At 36.9% G+C, this 11,024-nt stretch overlaps 2 protein-coding genes across 2 annotated transcripts; both read left to right on the top strand.

Moving 5' to 3' along the window:
• Positions 1 to 2,618: 2,618 nt before the first annotated feature.
• LOC141844519 (uncharacterized) lies at positions 2,619 to 4,070 on the top strand. The gene is made up of 4 exons (XM_074732554.1): positions 2,619 to 2,909; positions 2,978 to 3,103; positions 3,182 to 3,416; positions 3,507 to 4,070. Exons 1-4 carry the CDS (start codon positions 2,829 to 2,831, stop codon positions 3,692 to 3,694), a joined length of 630 nt encoding a protein of 209 aa, XP_074588655.1. The 5' UTR covers positions 2,619 to 2,828; the 3' UTR covers positions 3,695 to 4,070.
• Positions 4,071 to 6,049: 1,979 nt separating this feature from the next.
• LOC141844549 (ASC1-like protein 3) lies at positions 6,050 to 9,586 on the top strand. The gene is made up of 6 exons (XM_074732585.1): positions 6,050 to 6,304; positions 7,070 to 7,278; positions 7,943 to 8,098; positions 8,883 to 9,068; positions 9,170 to 9,348; positions 9,501 to 9,586. The coding sequence occupies exons 1-6, from the start codon at positions 6,182 to 6,184 to the stop codon at positions 9,518 to 9,520; spliced, it is 873 nt and encodes a 290-aa protein (XP_074588686.1). The 5' UTR covers positions 6,050 to 6,181; the 3' UTR covers positions 9,521 to 9,586.
• Positions 9,587 to 11,024: the final 1,438 nt, after the last annotated feature.

The following is an 11,024-nucleotide window of genomic DNA, read 5'->3' as shown; positions in this document are numbered from 1 at the left end:
CAATTTGTTCTTGGACTCCTCACTCCTGTGTGTAACAATTCTATCATTCGAGTACCGACTCTATTAACTCCCAAGTTCGAGAACAAGAGTTAATGAATTAGGTGGAACAAGAATTGTTGTCGATTATGTTGGAATGTTCATGGCTTGACCTAACTTTGTCCTAAATAGTGCCCAACACGACCACAAAAAAATGGATTGTGCCATGCTCGAGTCATAACTAGGTCGAAGCTAGGCAACACCTAAGTCGCCTACGGGCTTGGTTTGGCAAAGACTTAAGCTTGACATGGTCTTTGTGTATGGGCCTGAGTTTTGCACCCACAGGGACAATTGGAAGGGGGTAAAGTATAATTTTTGAAAATCATGAGATTGGAAGCATAGAATGCTTTTTTTCATCGAAATGCCCCTTATCTAACGTCGTTATCTAACGTCATTATAGTAGCTATTTGATAGCCGCTACAACGTGTAAGAGCTACTAAAAAGTTACTATAACATTGTTCATCAATTATTTTTAAAGTTATTGTAACATTACAACTAGTTGCTAGCTACAATATATAGAAGCTACTTTATAACTGCTATAAATATTTATAATGATTTTTATAAAATTTAAATAATTTTAGCTAAGTTGATAAATAGTATTTTGATATAGTATAGTGTTAGAATTTAGGATTTAAGATTTAAAATTTAACTATAACGAGCGTAGAAACTACTCAGTAATTGTTATAACATATAGAAACTACTTGTTGCTATAACATGAAAAAAATCAACATATAAAAATTACTCGATAGTTACTACAATGTATAGAATGTTATTACACTTTGGGCGTAAGCCCTCATGGTTTTGTTCTTGTGCTCAACCCAAAAGGTCTCAGACCAATAGAGATGTTTTCCATCTTATAAATCCATGATCTTTTCCATGTCTTTCCAATGTGGGACTTTGATTGCATCCAACAATCCTCCCTCAAACAAATCCAGCAACACAAAAGGTTTACATTGATGGAATCAAAATATCTTCATGGTATGATATTGTCCACTTTAGGTCTAAACTCTTATGGTTTTGTTTTTGGGCTCAACCCAAAAAGCCTCATATTATGTGGAGATATCTTTTATCTTATAAACCCATGATCTTTTTGTTGGGTTGCAAAGTGCAAACATAATCCCACATCTAAAGTATATGGAAAAGATCATGAGGTTAAAAGGATGGAAAGTATCTTCATTGGTGTAAGACCTTTTAGGGAGAGCCCAAAAACAAAGCCATGAGGGTTTAGGCCCAAAGTGGACAATATCATACCATTGTGGAGATATTTTGATTTCATCGGTTTTAACAAGTGGTATCAGAGCGAGACCGCTCTTCACCGGACTAATCGCCGGATGAGCCATGATCCAGATCTAATCATGTGGTTTGAACCTTAAACAAAGGAAGTGGGTGCTCCCGTGTCTGAATCAAGAGGACCAGACACCAGGTGAGAAGTCCTAGTAGGTCGGGTGGACCGAGGGCAAAAAATTTTAGTTGCGATTAGGTGGGAAGTCCTAGTAGGTCGGATGGATCGAGGGACAAAAAGTCCTAGTTGCGACTAGGTGGGAAGTTCTAGTAGGTCGGGTGGACCGAGAGGTAAAAAGTCCTAGCTGCGGCTAGGTGGGAAGTTGTTGGGTTGCAGGCCTTTTGGGATCATGGGATTAAAAGAATGGAAAGTATCCCCTTTTGGGGAAGAACAAAGCCATGAGGGTTTAGGTCCAAGTGGACAATATCATACCATTGTGGAGATATTTTGATTCCATCGATTTTAACACTTTTTCATGTCTTTCCAATGTAGGACTTTGATTGCATCCCAACATAGAAGTTACTCGATAGTTATTACAACATGAAAAATCAATTATTACTAAAATTTTAAATGGTAAATCATAAACTCTGAAACACAATTATATCAAAATATTTTTTTACAACTTAATCAAAATTATTTAAATTTTATCAAAATTATTTTAAATCGATCAAAATCATTTGAAAATAATATTATAATTATTATAATGTGTAAAAACTATTAAGTAATATTATGATACTATAATAAATGTTATATATTATAGCAGTTATATGTTTAGCAGTTAAATATAGTTAAATATAATAGTATGAAAGTGAAGATATTTTTGACATAAAATATCTACCGTCTTTTGATCTTTTGATTTTTTTTTTTTATTAAAAAGACGTTTTTTAATAATTTATTTAATTGGTAGCGGCATTTTGATTTTTTTTTTTTAAAAAAAAATCATTTTCATTAATTTCATGACCATATGCCTAAAATGCAAAAGATTTTTGAATTATGTTTGTGGGCCATACTCAAATCCAGCAAAATCCAAGCTGTCCCGCCTAAATCGAGGAGTCTAAATAAATAAACAAATTTTAATTAATTAAATAATTACATTTAAACCGCATAATTAACAAAAGAATTTTAATTTAGGAAAGACAAATGCCATCTCTAACTCCTAATTAAGATGCCGTAACCCCCATTAATCACAATCTAATCTTAATCCCCACCATTAATGCCGCAAATTTACCGACATTAATCACAACAACCCCTATAAAATCGACTATCGCCATCTTCCTCCCTCCCTCTGCTCTGACATCTCTGTTCTCGCCTCCGCCATTGATTGCCTCCTCGCTTGCTTTCTCGATTTGGGCCCAAAAGCGAAGCAGTGGGAGCAGCGGGGGCGCCCAAGTGCTGCTTGCCTTGCCCGCTGCGCTGCGCTGCCCCGCCATCATTGTTCCGTGCGGTCCGAGCAAGCGCCTGCTCGCTCTGCTTTTTGTAGCGCCTGCTCTTTCGTCTTCACCTCGGAGCCATGGCGGAGGACCTTCGGCTTCCTGCTGAGCTCCTGGACGACGGTTTTTTCCACGGCTTCTTCGTCGACGACAACGACAAGGTGAGAAATTTTGTGGTGCGCATTAACCCTCCGTGGATCTTGATCTTGGCATCTCATCGTGGCGGTAGGTGCGGGATCTGCTCAATGAGGCGACTGGAAAGCGGGCGGCGGAGGAGGAGCTCTGGCATCGGCTCCCGAATCAAATGAGGAACCCTAGCCCCTTTCTCGCCCATCGGCAGCTGCAGGCGGCTCGAGTGCGTTTCGTTTTACCTCGGAAAAAATTGTCATTTTCTCCGATTGGATCTTTAATGCCGAAACCCTATTTGCTTCAGATCCGGCACCTGAAGCAGCAGCAGCTACTGCAGCAGCAATTCTGGTTGGCCGGCCACTGCCCTAGCTCTTCTCCTTCCCGGCGTGCTCCATTTCTTGTCCGGCATCAGCCCCTTCCCGCGTCAGGCATGACAGCGGTCTTCCTTTCCAGCTCCGGCGCCAGAAAAGAGCCCACCGGCACCGGCGTCTTCCTCCCCCGAACGTCCAACAGCAAGCCCCAGCCGCAAAAGAAGTCAGGTAACCCTCATCCCCAACACCAACCAACTAGCCCTCCAGGTGTTCGACCATTGCTCCCTATGAGTTACAGATTACACATTTGTTCGACAGTGCTTCTTCCAGCGAGGGTAGTCCCAGCTCCTCCGGATCAAAATGCTAATTTTACTCAACCCGAACACAATTTCTCATTCCTAGATTCATTTATGGGAAGAAGAAGAAGAAGCCCACAGCCTGGTGGTGCTGTTGCTGCCATTAGAACCCCCATGAGCTGCTGCCTTCCCCAGGAGTGGACCTACTGAACCAACCTCACCAACTCTCTCACAGTCACAAGTTGTGCTCACGTTCAATTCCCAAATAAAGAAGAAGGAAACCAACAGTTCTTAGTGGAAGAGGTAGTGAGGATGTGCTGGTTGCTGGTTGGGAAAATAATTCAATGTTTCTTAGGGTTTAGGGTTTGTTGGCAATAAGGTCCTCAGTTACCTACTTTGGGGCCTCCAAGGGCAAGCAAAGTCATTGCTAATCGTGTCTTGTGTGAAGTATTGGCTTCTTTTTTTTAAGAATGTAGCAATTAATGATTGCCTGCAGAGGGAGTTGTGTTCATTTCTTAGGGTTGCAGACTAAGCCTCTTCTACAATGATGTATGTTCATCATAACTCGATGGCAATTTCTTTACCAATGATCTAAAGAAGTCTTCCTCCTTCGTCGTAATATTTGGTTTAGTGTTGAACCGTACGTTATCCCTTTCTTCCTCGTTGATCGTCCTCCCCTGCTCCTTCAACCTCTGCTCCGTCGCCGTACGTTATCCCCTGCTCCTTTGTCATAAATTGTTGACTTTCTAGATCGCGGTCCCCGGAACAAAAATCTATTGAGATTGACGGAGTTAGTGGAGGGGATTTTTCCTCGTTGAGGGCACGTGGAATTTCAGCACGGTAATGTTTACAATTTGAAGGAACAGAAAAATAAAAAAACTTTCTAGATCGCGGTCCCCGGAACAAAAATCTATTGAGATTGACGGAGTAAGTGGAGGGGATTTTAGGGAGGGCACGTGGAATTTCAGCACGGTAATGTTTACAATTTGAAGGAACAGAAAAAAACAAAAAAATTGAATGAATTCGAACGGCCTGGCGAATAGTGGTGGCAGGGGTGGCATCGGCGCTCGGCGCCTGATGGTGGGTGGGGGTTTCGGCGCCTGATGGTGGGTGGGGGTTTCGGTGGCATCTGCTTGTTTTGTAGAAATGGAATTTGTCACTTCAACGGCTTTACACAGTTGGTTCCATGATCATTTGTGAGGAGATAAATCAAAAAATTATAATTAATCACGACGGAAAAGAATATTACTCGACTTCGTTAAGATTCGAACCTTTATCCTCTTCTATAAGTTTGTTCCATCGTAATCAACTGAGCTATGTCCCAAAAGTTTTGATCATCTGTGTGGTCAACTGTAGTTTCTTAATTTACCTCCTTACAAATGACTATAGGACCGACCATGTGAAATCGTTAAGATAACAGATTCCACCTTTTATATAAGAGAATCAAACTCTCAATGTTAAGTACAATTGTCATGCCTCTGACTAACTTATCGTGCCCTCATGTATAAGTATTATAGATAATATCTTAATATTATTATATCAATTACGGTAATAAATATTATTTTAGATTTATATTCAAAATCCTCTCACATGTTAAAATTAAGATAATATTATTATGTTCTTATTTATAATTTATTTTTATATGTGATAATATCAAAATCATAACATTTCACATAGAAAAATATAACTTAAGTACATAATTATTTTTCTTTTTTCATCTCTTTTTCTTTTTTCACCTTTAATTTATCATAATTTAAAATACTTTTGTTCTAATCTTATTATAAAAGTTTTATCCAAAATTACTATATTATATAACATGATAGAAAAAAATGCTACACTTGTTGCAAACTATGTTAATCAAGTTGAATTTTTTTAATTAATATTTTAATAATTTAATTAAAAATAGAGCAAATCTTAATTAATATTAAATTAATTTTAATCAAAACTCTCATATATATATATATATATATATATATATATATATATTTGTCAAAATTATTATAATAATATTAAAATAAATAGTTTGTCGAAATTTAGATCGAGCAATTATATGACTGTGGAAAGAATTATTTTTAAATTTATTTTAATCCTACTTATGGCAGGATTTGAAAAAAATGAAAATACGGATGGCCATTTTGAATTTTTACGTAATAATAAGCCTTACACTTCGCCTAACTATGTTAATCAAGTTGAATTTTTTTAATTAATATTAAAAAATTTAATTAAAAATAGATAAATCTTAATTAATATTAAATTAATTTTTAATCAAAACTCTAATATATATATATATATATTTGTCAAAATTATTATAATAATATTAAAATAAATAATTTGTCGAAATTTAGATCGAGCAATTATATGACTGTGGAAAGAATTATTTTTAAATTTATTTTAATCCTACTTATGGCAAGATTTGAAAAAATGAAAATAAGGATGGCCATTTTGAATTTTTACGTAATAATAAGCCTTACACTTCGCCTTCTTCCTGGTTCCATCGCTCGATGCGCCACCGCCCATTTCTATTTCTAACGCAAGAGCAACCAAATCGAGCGAGATCGATTCCATTTCTCCGAAATCGTTCTCACCGAAGATCCCTCCTCCTCGGCCTCTTCGCTCTCGAATCGAACCTCTCGTCGCGGATCTGCTTCCTCTCCGGCAACCGAGGCTCCGCTTGAATCTGTGCTTCGTTCGGCCGGAATGGAGCTAATCCATTTGGATAGCGGCGTCGGCTGCCCGGCGCCGAACAATCTCTTTCTGGTCATCGTCTTCGCATTCGGATCGTTCCTGGCTCGCCTCTTGCTCGACCGCTTAGTCTTCAAGGTTCGGATCTTTCGTTGTCTTCGATTTTCGCCTGCGCATTTGGTCGGTGATCTCTCGTTCATCGCGTGTCGAATGGCCGTCGGGTTTTCGATCAGGCAATCGATAAAATGGTAAAACAAAGCAAGGCGGAAGAACTAGTCATATTAACAGGAGTCGATTCCAAGTATCAGAAATTGCTCGCTTTAGGGATTAATCTTGATTTTTTGTTTTGGCTTACATATAACCGTATCAAGGAACTTTCTAGGATGGATTTACAGTCACGAGGTTAATCTATGAGTTTTTGTTTACTACGAAATGATCTCACCTGAAGCGGAGTAGTTAAGTGGCTCCTTCTTTTGCTTAAAGTATCTGCATTTCATGGAAACCGATAAGTTTTAGCTCACTTTTTTTATTCAATCTAATGACATCCAAAATACTAGTCGTTCATCTGACATAAAAACGTTCACGGAGCGTTGTGCAAATTGTGCTATGAGTTTGAATGTAGTGGTTCCCCTAAGTGTGTGAGAATTTATCGGATGATGAAAATTTTCTATCAATTTGATTATGGCTAAGCACTTCCGATGATGAACTCTTTATAAATTAGCTATGGAAATATTTATTTTCGTTGACTATTCTGTCATTTTTTTCGTTTATAACATCTTATTTACACTTCACACTAGGTCTTTACTTGATTTTATACACAAATTGCTTTTTTCTTTTTATCAAGCTACAGTTAAAATATGTTTGTAGGTTCAAAAACTCACAAGTCCATTTGTTTATTTTCAGCCTTGCTCTATGAAATTATTAAGATATAAAGCTGTTCCTATGGTGAACGATGAAGCTAAATGGACAAAAATTGTAAAGTCTTGCGAGTCAATGTGGAAGCTGACATATTATGCTAGTGTTCAAATATGGGTAATTTCAATTATCAAGCAGGAGCCTTGGTCATTAAATACAAAGGAATACTTCAAAGGGTGGCCAAATCAAGAATTGAAGTGAGTGCATAATGATGAACATGTTCATTCAAGCATGTTTGCTTCACATGCTATTCTTGATTCTTATCTAGATGTTGGTTAGACTAGTTAGCCTGGGTGCATTTTAACATAAGCTATTAGGTTCGATTGAGTGAACTATTTACTTTGGCACAAGCATTTTGGGACCAATGGTTGAACCTATTTAGTAGATTAGTTCTCTCATCTGGGCGTATTGGAATAATTATACAAAGTGTATAATTTTCACAATTTCTTTGTTAGTATACTACATATTCTCACAATATTTTGCAGCATGAAGTTATACCATGAAAGTTAATAGTCTATGGAAGTCTTCCAACTTCTTTTATTGTCGACTAATAAAAGTTATGCTTAGTCTGAAATGAAGTGGGATCAGCTTCTCGTTTGCAGCTGCCTTTAAGTAATTCATGTTTTTATGATTTTCCATTGTTCATTTTATTCAAGTTTTATTGACTCTTTTATACCTAAATCACATGCAAAAAACAAACAAACGACAGCCATCTCAAACATAATGTACTAATGTCTAAGACATTGATATATTAAACTTCTTGCCTCAACCTTGCATGACCTTAACATGATTTATCAGTCTGATCTCAGATTACTTGCTCTTGCAACTAAAATTTGATCTTTCTTAAACCTTTTATGTCAGGTCTTCTTTGATGCTTTTCTACATGTGCCAATGTGGATTTTACATTTATAGTATTGTTGCTCTCGTTGCTTGGGAAACTCGTAGAAAAGATTTTTCAATAATGATGTCTCATCACATAATAACCTCAATTTTGATTGGGTTTTCCTACATTACCAGGTACGTGAAAGGAGGCTTATGACCTTGATGTTATGCATTACTACTAATGATATTATCCGTTATTACTAATTACATTGTTATACATCAAAATCTGGTATTATTGATGGTATAGGTGTGCAGTTATATGATAACACGTTCGTTTTGTTCAGTAAAAGAGATCAAAGCATCCAATTGTCAATAAATCAAATCTCTTGACATATTAACATATCCACTGGTTAATAGGGGTACTTTGGGAATAAGACTCTTGTTTCTATTCAGGTTTCTGAAGGTTCTGTCGTTTGCTGACTCTTTCCTTAATATATGCATGTACTAGTTCAATGCTTGTCAACTTTTGTAGATAATGATTGCTAGCCATGCCCATCTACTTGTTTTTCTGATCCTTGACTGAAGCAAACTTAAATGACAAATATTAAAAGATTTATCATTCATTGTTCTTCTAAATATTTACATTTCGCCAACTCTACCACCATGGTGGTGGTGGATTCCATACATAATTTTCTGTTAGTTTGTATCTGATTCCAATATAAATATATGTAGTTCACTTATTTTTAACTAAAATTTGAGTTGGATCAGGTTTTATATCAAAACCCGAAATCCAGCCTAGGAAAACCCATGCTTTGGGACAAGTTGGGTTATTTGAGCTACTCCTGTCCTGATGATAGCTAGCGTCCGCATGCTGTTTTTCCTTGAAAATTGAGAACTGAGAATTCTTCTTTGTTTTGTGAGAGCCGAATAGTTTCACATAGTTTGCAGTAATACAGAAACTAAGAATCAACTTTTGCAGGTTTTTCCGTATTGGAACTATAATTCTTGCTCTTCATGATACGAGCGATGTGTTTATGGAGTTAGCTAAGTTGTTCAAATATTCGGGAATGGAAATGGCAGCTAGCTTTTTCTTTGGACTTTTTGCTATATCATGGTTTCTTCTGAGATTAATATACTTTCCCTTCTGGATAATCAAGTCCTCAAGGTTGTCTGCAGCACCAAGTTTGTTTGTTTTTTTTTGTTTCTTTTTCATTTCACAATCTCCGTCTTTGTTTGTGCTGATTATTGTTACGGTTCCATTTTCAGCTACGAGAGTTTCGAATTCTTGTCATGGATGAACCAATTCCCTACCGCTTTGTATTACACATTCAACACAATGCTCATTACCCTACTCATCTTCCACGCCTACTGGTGGAAACTAATATTTGCAATGATTCTGAAACAGATGAGCAACAAAGGTCAAGTGGGAGAGGACATTCGGTCAGGTGATATCGCTCTCTTTTCTCATTTTCTATCCCTGAACAACATAGAAAAACACATTCATTTTCATTGAGAGTTTGTTTCATCAATATGTTATTCATTTGTCGATCTACTCGTACATAGTCTACGTACTAACGCCCGTTCAATCGAAGTGCAGATTCGGAAGATGAAGGATGAAGTCTAAACTGTCCTGACCTAGCAATTAAGACAAAAAAAAGAGAGGTGAATTTCTAACCCAGCAAAACTAAGTGCAGATAAAATAGCCTCAAATTCGAATGTTGCGATAGGAAGCACAATTCGGTTTTATTCATATGGAAGATTCTTCTTAGTTGCTTTGTTATATTTCCCTCTTCTCCGGTTTGCACAGTCGCATTCCATTTCGGTTTTCTTCTATACAGAAAGATTTGTTACTCCAAAACAAGTTGTAGGCTTCTCTGCCATTATCCCAAGAACACACTGATTTTGAGTTCATGCCCTTACACAAATTTATCTCTACTTGATGTCCAAGTAAAGCTAAACTGATCTTGTACATCTATGATGTTGATGCAAGTTTTTTTGATGATGTTGTTTAATAACAGTCGCAAACAGAGACAAATTTATCGAATTGAAGTGGTGCAACAAATGAGTTCCACTTTCATAACTTGATTTGAGTTGATATGTATAAGTTCCCGTCAAAACGAGATTTCTAAAAAGTATCAAATCATTTTGTAGTATTGTTAGAGGTTATTTTTACAAGTTGGATTCGTGAGTATATCGTTTATGTCATTTAAAAAACTGAATTCAAATTCATCAATTAATAACTAAAATTTTCAGCTTAAATTGTTTTATTTTATCTATTTGAATCGGTAAAAGGTGGATCCGCCACCCAGGCTTCATGATCACTGTGAGGAAGTAAATCGAGAAATTGCAGTTAATCACGACGGAGAAGGGTATCTTTGGTTTCGTCGAAATTTGAACCCTTGCCCTGTCTGCTCCGTCATAATAAACTAATTATGTCTCGGGGGTTTTCAATTTGTATTGGGTAGATTTTTTATAGTGATCGACTTCACCGTCAAAACGGCTCCATATTATAAAACTCCCTAAGGGAATTTTTTAGAGGCACGATACTACTATATTGATAAGAGCCTATTGCCGAAACAATATCTCAGCTAATAAATACATGTTGCTAAGATGATTCGAATCGAAACAACACTTTAGTCAACAAAGACATATTGCTAAGAGAACTCAAATATGGAATCTAAGTAATACACGTCTTCATGCTTACTATTTGGATAAGATATTTCGATTATTTTTATCTATTTCTGGCTAACAGAGAAGAATGCCGGTTCAATTCAATTTGGTTCGGCCTACCGGTTCAATCCATTTTTTTTTTAATTTAAAAAGCTCGTTTATCCTCTCTCTTCGAAAAATGGTCTGATCGTCGGACCCTTTCTCATCCTCGCCCAATCCAGCGATCTGCCATTCAGCACCGCCGCGAGGTCCGGCGATCTTTTCTCATTAGAACTGGAGAGGATTGAATGCGCTGCAGGTGCGTCGACTCCCTGAATCTCAGATTTTGCTCTCGAACATATTGTCTGTCGATGGATTTGTACTTTTTGTTTTCAGATGTAGAGTATTTTTTTAGTTTTATTGTGTGATCTTGTTGCGAATCTAGATCTGTTGATGAGTATGTTTGTGTTCG

Source organism: Curcuma longa, chromosome 13, assembly GCF_044706935.1.
Source record: "Curcuma longa cultivar G26 ecotype Majalengka, Jawa Barat chromosome 13, ITB_CL_G26_1.1, whole genome shotgun sequence".
Classification (NCBI taxonomy): Eukaryota; Viridiplantae; Streptophyta; class Magnoliopsida; order Zingiberales; family Zingiberaceae; genus Curcuma; species Curcuma longa.
This window is presented reverse-complemented; position numbering and strand designations above follow the sequence as displayed.